Genomic DNA, 12,663 nt, shown 5'->3' on the forward strand with positions numbered 1-12,663 from the left:
ACCGGCCCACATTACCTCTGACAGAGGTGCCCAGTTCACCTCCAGCCTGTGGTCAGCTATGGCCAGCCTTTTGGGGACACGGCTTCACCACACAATTGCCTACCACCCACGGTCAAACGGACTAGTGGTGCGTTTCCACGGTCACCTGAAGTCGGCTCTCATGGCCCGCCTCAAAGGGCCTAACTGGGTGGATGAGGTTCCCTGGGTCCTGCTCGGAATCCACACGGCGCCCAAAGAGGATCTGCACACCTCGTCGGCCGAGTTGGTGTACGGCGCACCCCTGATCGTCCCAGGAGAGTTCATACCAGCCCCAAGGGGGCAAGAGGAAGAACCCACAGCAGTCCTGGGCAGACTACGCGAGAAGCTCGGTAACCTGGCCCCCATACCCACTTCACAGCATGGGCAGAACCCAACCTGCGTACCCAAAGACCTGCAAAACTGTAAGTTCGTTTTTGTATGACGGGGCGGACATCGGGCACTGCTACAGTGGCCCTATGAGGGGCCGTTTACGGTGATCAGAAACAACGGGTCCACATTCGTGCTGGACATTGGGGGAAAAGAGGAGGTTTTCACAGTGGACCGACTCAAACCAGCCCATGTGGACTTGGCGCAGCCGGTCGAGGTTCAGGCACCGCGGCGCAGAGGCAGACCTCCCAAACAGGGTCCGACCCAGACTGAGGACATTGGGGGGTTTATCACCGGTTCTTGGGGGGGGGGGGGTTATGTGGCGACCCACTTCCCAGCGCACCCGAACCGGCTCACAAAGTGGCGCACGCTGGCATTGAGGCCGGTCCCAAAGAGGGTGCCAAGCCTGCTTCACCAGCAAGGGGAAAAGCCCGCGCGCGGGACGGGACTGTGAATACATTCCTGCCCGGGGAGGATGGGAACAGGAAGGCTTTAAAGCAAGGCCACGAAGTTTGAATAAAGCTCTTTGCAACTGCAGCTCACCGACTACGTGTCGTTATTTCAGCGCTTCATGTAGCACACCACTACAGTACCTTTTGTTTTTTTTTGCAATCCATTTGCAAAGGGCCCAGATCCAGATCCCTCTGAATACAAATGATTACCTGTTTCCCACAACATTAAAATATTTGCCAGTCTTCAGATCAAGTTGAACGATGTCACATTTTCCCACATTTTATTCCATGATACTTTCTACTCGTTCATTTACTCTGTTGGTATTTCTTTGTACGTACTTTCTGTTCTCTTGAGAGTTTTATTTTTTTCTCACCTTGCTCCTCATTATCAGCAAACTTGGAAGGATTAAATTTGGTCCTATGATCTAAATCGGTGTAAATTGTAAATAGCTAAGTTGCATGCACCTTGCTGCACTCCATTAGTCACCTCTCACCACACTAAAATGACCTCGCAATATATTCTCCATTAACCAATATTAAACATTTGGATAGCCTATCCAGTAATGACTGGGTTTGCACATTAAGTTCTGCCACTGCTGGGAGAGCCATCACACATAATTGAATTCTGATACAATGAACATAATGGCAGAGGTTAGAGAAAATGCCAGTGTCATTGAAGGCGATTTGAGACTAATGGTTGTTTTCCTTTCTTACTAGGATGGTGCGTGATATGGATATAAAATGCTTTGTGTTCCAGCATTTTGGGAAAGAATTTGTGAAGTCCCAGAAGATGAGCCCAGATGCGTTAATCCAGGTTGCTTTGCAGCTGGCTTATTACAGGTGTGAGTAACATCGTCTCAGATCCACCGTACTCAATATTCCCTGTGAATCGAAAAGTAGAATTTTACACCATAGAAAAGAAACTCTTTACTCCATCATTGATGTGCTCACTCATTGAAAAACCTATTTTTTTTCCTCCTTTAATACATATCAATTTCCCTTTAAAGGGTATTGTTGAATTTGCTTCCACTATCCTTTCCGAAGCATTGTAACAGATCATTGCAACATGCTGAACTTTTACAAAAAAATGTACTTTTATTTTCTTTTGCTACTTCTATCTCTTATCTTCTATTAAGACAGCTATCAAAATGTCTTATGAATTTTGGAAATCTCTTTAAACTCCCCTTTAAGTTTTGCAGTTGTGTGGAGAATGAACCAATTTTCCGCAGTCCACGTTAACTGAGCTCTAACATTACCATTCAAGTTGATCTTCTCCACGCCCTTACTAAGCCCTAACAACTCTCCTGGTGTGATGCATAGAGATGGATGAATATCTTTTGCTTATTTTTTATGCTCGAAACTATAAGGCCCACAATTCTGTATGCTACTTAAAATATTATTATAAAAACCTAGTAATGTTTTGTATCCCCTTCTGAGCACGTACTTTACCTCAGCCCTAGAATGTTGAGTAGCAGCTGATCCTGGCTGATCCCATATTAATGGTATCGCTGACTGTGTCCCGGAATAAAGTGAAGTTGGTCTCCGTTTTGTACCCACAAACTCCCATTTCCACCTTGCATGTTTCGTCCGGCACTGCCTCGGTGTTTTGTGCGGCACAAACATTCTGTAGGGCATCATAGCAGTATTCTTCTCTGCCTCGTAGAACATTTTTGTTCACTCGAACATAGTACCATTCAGTCCACCATGTCTCTTCTGCTGTTCAGAGTCAAAGTCGAGTTCATTGTCTTGGCACAAGTACAGACATGTATGCTCAGGTGCAATGAAAATTTGCAGCAGCAGTATCAGGCGTGTAGCATTAGGTACACAACACTGAAAGGGCATTTTGTTTAAGCAATGGTTTTTAAATACTTTTTAAAGATTGAAACCACTTCTAAGGTCAGAATTGGCAACTCTACACAGGAACTTATGAAAGGGATTTAACTAGATACAAAGCTGGTGTTCCTGCACTTCCCTCAAACATAAAAGTGTATTTTTTTTTAAAGTGTATTCACCACAACTGTAAAATCTTCTTTTAAATAGTTGAGCAGATACAAGACCTCTGAGTAGATTGCTCATTTTAATTACTGGGGACTTGCAGCTGCTGAACGAACAGTCCAATAAACCACTCCACATGCAGCCAACTTCCTTGGAAGAAATCCCTCAATGGGTTCAGGATCTTTGCAATCAGTTATAGATCTGCATGAACATGAAATTCTTAACATTCATTGTCATCCCTAGTAAGTAGAGCATTTATTGCCCATGTCGTTATGCTTGGAATGTGGCAGTAAGCATCGTTTTTGAACTGCTGTAGAGCCTTCTGCTGAAGGTACCTCTGCAATGATTTTGAACGGGAAGTTAAAGGATTTAGCAATGACGATGAATAGTGGCATATTTCCAAGTCAGGATCGTGTGCAACCCGGAGTGAAGCCAGAAGGCAGTGCTGTTGCCTTATGCCTTTTGCTTCATCCTTGGTGGTGGACATAGGTTTGGGATTTTCTGTTTGACTTTGTCGACAGATTATATGCTCTGCAGCTTCGGTGGAAAGTATGCCAATAAAATCGACTGCTTTGTCCTTGATGGTATTTAGCTCCCTGTGGACTACATCCAGGGAAGTGTAGAGTATTCCATTACGTTCCTGACTCATGCCGTGTAGAAGGTGGAGAGGCTTGGGTGGCAGGAGTCAAGTCATTGAGATGATGGTTTCCGGACTCTGAGCTGCTGTTTTTATGTGGCTGGTACAGTTAATAGTGACACCACACCAGGACGATGGCAGTTGGGCATTCAGTGATGGTAATACCAAAAGTACAGTAGGTGGTTAGATTCTTGTTGGACATGATCCATTGACTGGCACTTCCATGTACAAGTCTGTGCCAAAATGACGTCCATGTCTTGGTGCATGGAGGCGTGGATTGTATCATCACTGAGGAGTTGCTCATGGAACGGAAACAGCAAAATGGTAATGGGCCAAAGCATATTTGTTTTTTGTGGAGAAGACAACTAGTTGGTATATAAATATGCAGGGAAAGGAGTGAGGTAGACCATTTGCAGATATAAGGTTGTTGCGTTCCCCAGTAACCGGGTAATTTACCAGCAAAGATAGATGGGTCCACTGAAGCCTGATGCTACTATTTTCAAACGTTTTTATTTATAAAGGGGCACAAACGTATGGTTAATACAAAACATTCAGATCATATACGTCGTCACAACTCAATCTAAAGCACAGGTATAGTAATAATCAATCAGAAATAAGCTCTATCGTTGTCTAGGGGTAATGTAGATACATATTGTTTACTGGATATCTAAAAGTCTTTTGCGGTCACTGCAGTTCCACCAGCTGCCGTCGTTGTGGTGTCGCGTTGGTGCACTTTTGTTAGAAAGAGAGAGAGAGGGGGGGATGAAAGAGTTACCCGACCGGTTTTCCAACCTGGTGGAGTTCGGTTTGTCGGAGCCTCGTTGGGGGAATGAACGCTCATCGGTGGCCTCCCCTGTAGCTAAACCGTTCTTCCGTTGTGGGGTCGCCAATCCCAGGCAAGGAAAAGACGCACACGAACCCCACCCCCGGCTGTCGCTATCAAAACGCTGTCACAGGATCTCTAGCGTGTCTTCTGGTGCGTCTGAAGGGGTCGTCCCCCCCAGACCCTCCTTTGTACTTCCTCACGGGATCGCCGGTGTCAATCTCTCTCTCAACCAGCCCACGTTGCCCGAGGGCTTTACACGTGGTCTTCATGAGACAATAGTCAGAGTCACTTTATTCTGCTTCCCGGGGAAACGTGGTCTTCCGCACGTCTCTCCCCCTCTTGGGTCATTTGACCCCCCCCCCCCCCCCTTGACTAGGGCTCTTGCGATTCTCACAGAGGAGGGGGCTGGGGTCATAACAAGGTGTTAGTGTAATTGGGGATCATTAGCTTAATTAATTCAGCACAACATCATAGGCCGAAGGGCTTATTCCTGTGCTATAATGTTCTAACACATCCCCTTATTGTGAAAACAAGGCGACTGATGAAGCAGATAAAAGATGGGCATTGGTGCTACCCTGAGGAATTCCTGCGACAACATGATGAAGTCCAATATCTGTAATCATCATCCCTTTTTTTTTTACTAAGCTTGTTTTGTCTTTTGCCTACTAATTTCATTTTTACCAAGGCTCTTCAGTGCCATTTGGTCAATTGCTGCCTTGGTGTCAGAGGTGATCACTCACTTTCAACTCTTGACATTCAACTTCAACCAAGTTTTGTGGAGCTGGGTAGTTATGGCTAAACCAGACTGGACACTTGACTTCTAACTGATAGTTCTGTCAAAGACACTTTCATCACATGTAGACTTGGTGATTATTAGCTGGACTCAATCTGTCCCGCTTTTTATGACCAGGACATACTTGGGCAATTTTCCAAATATCAAAAACCACTGATACTTATCCAAAGGAAACATGCTTTCTGGGTAGAATTGTCCAAAATTAACTATTAAGATCAATCCCTTCTCTACCTTGTAGTCATAGAACACTACAGCACTGAAAGAGGCCCTTCAGTCCATCTAGGCTATGCTGAGCTGTTAATCCGCCCAGTCTCATTGACCTGCACCTGGATCATTGTCATCTATACCCTTCCAGTCCACGTACCTATGCAAATTTCTCGTGTTGAAATTGAACCTACATCCACCAATTCCACTGGCAGCTCATTATACACTCTTATCACCCTGTGAGTGAAGAAATTCCCCCTCAGGTTCTCCTTAAACATTTCACCTTTCACCCTTAATCCATGACCTCTAGTTCTAGTCTCACCCAATCTCAGTGGGGGGTGAGGGGAACCTGCTTGCATTTATCCAATCTGTGCCCCTCATAATTTTGTATACTCTATCAAATCTTGATTTTTAAAAGGTAAGGTTGAAAAGTTCAGGGTGTTGGGGCCCAAGGCGAGGTATGGGCTGGTTCAGATCGTTGCTCCACAGCGTTTACTCAACTCTGCGCTAAGCTATGGGACTCTCTTGTGGACTTCAGTTCAGAAACACTATTTGCTTGCGGTTACTGTTTGCATTTTTTTCTCCATTGCATGTTGGGTGTTTGACAGTCTTTTTAGGGGTTATTTTCTTTTTTTATGGACATGATGTTTGTTTTCTTTATTCCCTGCAATTGGGTGTTAGACAGTCTTTTTTCATATATATGGGGTTTGTTTTTGGGTTTCTTTGTTTCGTGGCTGCCTGTTAAGAGATAAATCTCAAGGTTGTATAATGTGTTCATACTTTTGATAAAATGTACTTTGAACTTCAATCTCCCCTCATTCTCACACACACTCTTGGGAATAAAGTCCTAACTTACTCAACCAAGTAGTTTGATCACAAAACTGTCCACCTTCGTCAATGTGGTCTGCTTCTGTCTCTCGGCAGGATATACGGCATGCAGTGTGCAACCTATGAAAGTGCATCCCTGCGGAAGTTTCACCTTGGGCGCACTGACACAATTCGCTCAGCCTCAGTCGAATCCTCAGCCTTTGTACATGCCATGGATGACCCACAGGAACAGGTACTCGTATCTCTGAAATGCCACATTCCTAGTACAAACAAAACCACTTGAAGCAGAGAAGCTTGACGTAATTTGAAAGCTTTATTTTCTCACATCATCTCCAATTCACGGATTCAAACATTATTAGCAATAAGTATTCAGTATAAAGTGTGATGATACTAAAAGGGTTTGATAAAGAAAAGGTTGTGTCCATTATATACCAGATGTTGGACTGCTCAATTGTTCTAGCATTTCATTACTTGATGCCATGAGTATGTGACACTTTACAAAAGCACCAGAGATGGGGAGAAGTTGTAAGAGTGATGGAGTCACTTAAACAGAAAATGTGAAAAGGGTGTTAGATAAATAAAGTGAGGGGTGAAGAGATACAGAGTTGTGATGAAAGCCCAGGAAAAGTGAAAATTGATCATTTGCAGAACTAGCAAAATGACACGATGGGCCTCATGGCCACCTTTGTTTTGTCCGATTATATATTTTTAAAAGTCTGTTTAAATTGATTGTTGGGGAAAAGAGACTTTTTCAAATGCATGCATTTTATGTATAACATTTGCTGCTCCCTATCCCACTCCCAATTTCTCTTGCCTTTGACTTGCATTGGCTTCTGACCCTGCAAATTAGCAATACAGCAGCCAATTAGCACACAGCAATACACATTGGCTTTAGGGGAATAGAATCAATTAGCAGCAGGTTGAAAAGAATGCCTTTGTTTTTCTTCAAAGTAATGATTGCGTGGTCATTGGCATTCAGTCAGGAGAGCAAACTAGTGTCAGTTTAAGTTGGTGTTGACTTCATTAATGTACATTGCCTCGGAATTACACTGGCACGGTTGTCTTGGGCAATGTTGACCATGTGCTGATTGGGGTAAAACTGAACTGCAGTGACATGAGAATACATCCAATAGACGAATGAGATGGACACACAAGTTCTGCTAAGGTCAAATAGAGTTTAAAAAGAGTACCAGCAGGAATTGATTGGCTATCTCTTCTGTTGTGAATCTGATGATCCTTTTAGTTATTTATGGGAGATATTTTTGGAAGTGTTGTGTTTTTTATTACCCTTCAACCATCAGGGTCCTGAACCAGCATGAAGAACTTCAATCATCTCAACACTGAACTGAATCCACAACCTGTGGACTCTACAATCCGTGCTCTCAGTATTAATTATTTTTTTAAAATATATTTACAGATTGTTCATCTTTTGTAGATTGATTGTGTCAGTCTTTCTGTAGTTTTCCATAGATTCTATTGCATCTCTCCGTTCTAATGTGAATGCCTGCAACAAAATTAACTTTGAACTTTTTAAAACTAATTATCCCTGAACTGATATAATTAAATTGATCAAACTGGAGGGTGTTTAGATTAGACTGGGTAAGGGCAGTAGATTTTTTCCCTGAAGGTCATTGGTCAGATATATGGGATTTTTGCAGCAATTTGGAGGCTTTATTGGGACTATTACAAATTCGGATATCAGTCTTGAATTCCAGATTTTAGTTATTTGAATTAAGTTTCCCCAGCTGCCAGGGTAGGATTCAAATTCTTGATACTATTTCAGTGATACAGGTAGATGCTAGTTCAATAACAGAACTATGCTATCAAACTACCTGAGAGGTGTATTGTTAATTTCTGAACACTTACTAGCCCAGCTACATTTTCTTTCCTCCCTGAAAAAGCTAAGTTCTGTTATCCAATTCTTAGGCCCACGTACTGTAGCAATTCACTCGGGTTTGCATGACGGTTCTTCACGCTAGTGCAGCATGGACCTGGGTTCACTCCTGCCACTGGTACTGTCTGATCAAGAGTTTGTATTTTCTCTGTAAACCATGGGGTTTTCCTGAGTGCTCTGGTCTCCCCTCACAGCCTGAAGATATAACGGGTAAATTGGCTACTCTAAATGTGTAGGTTAATATTAAAAAGAATCAATGGGAAATTGATTGTCTTACTGTATGTGAGAGAGAATAAGTTGCAGGGGGATGAGAGAACATGACAAATAGGAGCAGACTTAGAAACTCAAGGTGCAAATGGGCTCCTTCTGTGTTGTGATATGTACAATAGGTTGAGCATCTTAGTTGGATCCAATCCCATCATGTTTGCTCTTTCCTAACCTGGATCAAACTATACCAATGTATTAACCCAGCACCCTCCAAACTTCAACTCTCAGTCTGACAACATATCATTTAGAATTACATACTTTTCAAACCCTCCATATTCTTGCTGCTTCCCTAGCACTGGGGAGTTTAGTATTGATAGATGTCTGGGTTCTAAATTCTCAGACTTAATTCCTAAACAGTTTCCATCCAGCTTTCTCTCCTTTAAAACTCTTGACTGATTTTTTTTTAAACTCAGTAACTGTTTCATAAAAACCTATTGTTTTCAACCCAGGTCACCAAACCATGAGCAAGTCCTCAGTCTAAGAAAATGTGACCTGTTGTTCCCTTCCTTATCAATTGCTGACTTGGCTGCTGTCTGCTTTAGGTTCTGTGTTAAAACTTTTGATTTATAGTGCAACTTCAAGTTGTTTTGATTCTTTATTTAGGATCACAATAAAGTGGCCTTGATGAGAAAAGCTGTCACAGCACACAGAACTTACACAGACCTGGTAAGGAAATTATTGATCTGTGCTCAACATTTCTCTTGTTTCCAGGTGTACCTTTCCTCCTCTAATAATCGTTAATTGTAAACCAAAATGACTGAACACCCATCCTTTGTTCATGAAGCACTTCCAAATCAATCCTGTCATTACGCAGAGCATTATTATTGTCTGAAGGGTGGGGAATGATATAAATCAATCAGAGTTAATTGGGAAGGACCATTAACTAGTTTGCCATCTTACAAATCAGATAAATCACATAGTTATTAGCAATGCTATGTTATGGTTGTCAATACTCAGTGGTGGTGGGGGGGGGGCGGTGGTGATGACATAGGAGTGAAGCTCATGAGAAGTGGAATTTCTACAAGAGATTTTATACCTACAGATAGGTGTGGTACAAAGTACCATTGTGTATATAATAGGTGGTTATTTTATTTTCAGGCAATAAGAGGTCAAGCAATCGATAGACATCTATTGGGCCTTAAACTTCAGGCCATAGAAGATCTGGTTCGACTCCCAGAGATCTTCATGGACACATCCTATGCTGTTGCCTTTCATTTCAATTTATCAACCAGCCAGGTGAGGCATTCTGTTTTCTTCTTGTTCAATAAGTAACAAAATAGTACATGAATCTGCAGAGAATTCAGCGTCACTCTGATATAGACATGTCTCACTGGAAAAAGAAAAGATCAAACTTCTGTTTCTGTTGCAATCTTGGGATGCCCCAGAATGTTTTCCAAGCACTTAAGCAATTTGTGAAATATAAACAAATACAGACAGCTGAGTTCCAGTAAATCCTTTTAGTATTAGAGATGTAGGAATACACTTAAGAGGGAAATCAAGGCGACAAAAAGAAGAAATAACACAACTTGAGAAGATACAATAAAGGAAATTCCTGTGATATTTTACAAGTACCGGTATATTTAGAGCAAAAGGCAATAGAGGATACAGTGCCTATAGAAAGTTCTCTCCCACCATCCCAGAAGTTCTCATGTTTTATTGTTTTACAACATTGAATCACAGTGGATTTAATTTGGATACTGATCAACTGAAAAGACTTGTGTCAAAGTGAAAAAAGATCTCTACAAAGTGAGTTCTAATTTCTGGAGGAGTTACAAGCTTCAGATCTGAGATTCTCAGACTGCAGGTACAATAACTGTTGCCCAGGTGCTTCACCAGTCACAATTTTATGGGAGGGTGCAAAGAATGCACTGTAGAACAAAAACTCACATGGAAGTCTTGGCCAGAGCTTGCCAGATGCATGTGGGAGACTCGTAAGTCAGCTGGTTCTATGGTCTGACAAAACCAAAATTGAGATTTTTGATAATCAGACTGAACACCGTACATAATCAAAAACACCATCCCTGCTGTGAAGTATGGTGGTGGCTACATCATACTATGGGGTTGCTTCACTGCAGCAGGCCCTGGAACGGAAGGCTTGTGAAGGTAGAGGGTAAAATGAATGCAGCAAAATACAGGGAAATCCTGGAGGAAAAGCTGATGCAGTCTGCAAGAGAATTGCAACTTGGGAGACCTGTTTTCCAGCAAGACAATGACTCCAAGTATAAAGCCAAAGCTACACAGGAATGGCTTAAAAACTACAAAGTTAATGTCCTGGAGTGGCTTAGTCAGAATCCCGATCTGAATCCAATTGAGAATTTGTGGCTAGACACAAAGGGCTGTTCACTCATGATCCCCATGCAGTCTGACAGAGCTGGAGCAGTTTTATCAAGAATGGGGAAAACTGCAGTATCCAGCTGATATAGAGACCTATCCACACTGACTCAAGGCTGTAATTGCTGATAAAGGTGCATCTGCTAAATACTGACTTGAAGGGGGTAATTATGCAATCAATTATTTTGTTTAATAATTAATAAACTTAGACCAATTTGTAGAAATGTTTTCACTTTGACACAAGTTTTCTGTTGATTACTGTCAAAAAAGCCAAGTTAAATCCACTGTGATTCAATGCTTTAAAACAATAAAACATCAAAACTTCCAAAAGAATACTTTTATAGGCACTATGTGTAGAGCCTTTTAAATGGGTGACATATTAAATTAATATTTCACATATGTATTATGGTCATGGAGGCTTGGGAATCAAGGGAAATGTGATTTTTTAGAACAAATCCCACTTGAGTAAGTGCTGTTAGTCTTACTGTAAGGTAAAGTGGATAAATCCCTCGGGCCTGATGAAGAATTTCCTATGACAAATTGCCGTGAATCTGGCAGAGATATTCTTTAGTGTTTGGTGAGATACCAATGGACTGCAGGATGGGTGATGTAAAGCCTTTTATTCAAGACCTACAAGGACAAAGTCAGGGAACTACAGGCCAGTGACCCTATCATCAGGTAGTTAGGTAGTGGAGGGGATTCAGTGAGACAGAATCTATCAGCATTTGCAAAGGTAGGCACTGATGAGAGATAGTCACCCTTTTTCTATGGGAATTCCTGCCTCACTAATTTGAGTTTTTGAGGAGATAGTTAAGATTGAGAGCAGGGCAGAAGATGTTGTCTATGTGGAATTTAGCAAACCTTTTCACAAGGTACTGCATAGTAGATCACATGGGCTACAGGGTGAGGTAGTCAATGGAATACAAAATTGGTTTGATGGCAGGAGACAAAGGATGGTAGTGGAGTGTTGTTCAGATTGAAGACCCGTAACCAGTGGTGTGCTACAATCTGTGTTAACAATTTGGATGACAATTGGAGAATTAACACAGGATCTAGATCATCTGGGGAAGTGGGCCAAGGATGGCAAATGGGATTTTAACTTGGACAAGTGTGAGGTGTTACATTTTGGTCAGTTAAATCAGGGCAGAGCTTGCACAGTGATGGTACAACCCTGGTGAGACAGAAGGGTACAGATACACAATTCCTGTAAGTGGAACCGGTGGACAGGGTGAAGGTGTTTGGCATAGTTTGCCTCATTTGGTTAGTGCATCGAGTACAAAAGGTAAGAAAGACACCTTGTTGCAACTGTACAAGCCATTGGTGAGGATGTTATTAAACTAAAAAGGGTGCAGCAAGATTCATGAGGATGTTACAGGGCAGCATGGTAGAATAGCAGTTAGCACAAGGCTTTACCATGTCAGCTGTAAAGATCGATAAAGGTTCCATTCCCACCAATAACTGTAAGGAGTTTGCATGTTCTGAGTTCCATGAGTTTGTGTTTCATTTCCTCCCACATTCCAAAAAGACGTACAGGTTAGGTAAGTTGTAAGCATGCTATGTTGGTGACACACATGACAAAATTAATCTTAATCTTATACTGGGATTAAAAGTTTATGAATAGGCTTGAACATTTTCTCTCTGGAGTGTAAGAGGTTAAGGGGTAGCCTTTGAGGCATATGAATTTAAGAGGGTCATGAGTAAAGTGTACACCCGCAGTCTTTTTCCCCAGGGTAGAGGTCTCTAAAACCAGAGACTGTAGATTTAAGAGAAGGGAAAGATTTGAAAGGGACCCAAGGAGAAACTTTATCCAGAGGGGAATGGGCCAAGAGATGCTGTAGAGGCAGGTATAATACTATTTAAAGGACATTTAGACAGGTCATGAATAAAAAAAACATTGAAAGGACATGGGACTTGCTCAGATTGACATTTTAGAAGGTATGGATGAGTTGCGTTGAAAGGCCTGCTCCCATCAATAATTTCATGGCTGTTGTGGGATTGAAAGCTGTCTGGAGCTCCTGGTGATGACTACGT

General features: G+C 42.1%; 1 protein-coding gene across 4 annotated transcripts in view; it reads left to right on the forward strand.

The window, feature by feature from the left end:
• crata (carnitine O-acetyltransferase a) overlaps positions 1–12,663 on the forward strand; it is a 63,753-nt gene that overhangs the window by 47,341 nt on the left and 3,749 nt on the right. For all 4 annotated transcript variants that reach the window (XM_073052342.1, XM_073052339.1, XM_073052340.1 and 1 more), the window contains 4 exons: positions 1,575–1,697; positions 6,237–6,372; positions 8,905–8,967; positions 9,400–9,537. In XM_073052342.1, coding sequence (XP_072908443.1) covers positions 1,575–1,697; positions 6,237–6,372; positions 8,905–8,967; positions 9,400–9,537 — 460 coding nt within the window. The remainder of the gene's footprint in view (positions 1–1,574; positions 1,698–6,236; positions 6,373–8,904; positions 8,968–9,399; positions 9,538–12,663) is intronic.

Source organism: Hemitrygon akajei, chromosome 7 (genome assembly GCF_048418815.1).
Source record: "Hemitrygon akajei chromosome 7, sHemAka1.3, whole genome shotgun sequence".
NCBI lineage: Eukaryota > Metazoa > Chordata > Chondrichthyes > Myliobatiformes > Dasyatidae > Hemitrygon > Hemitrygon akajei.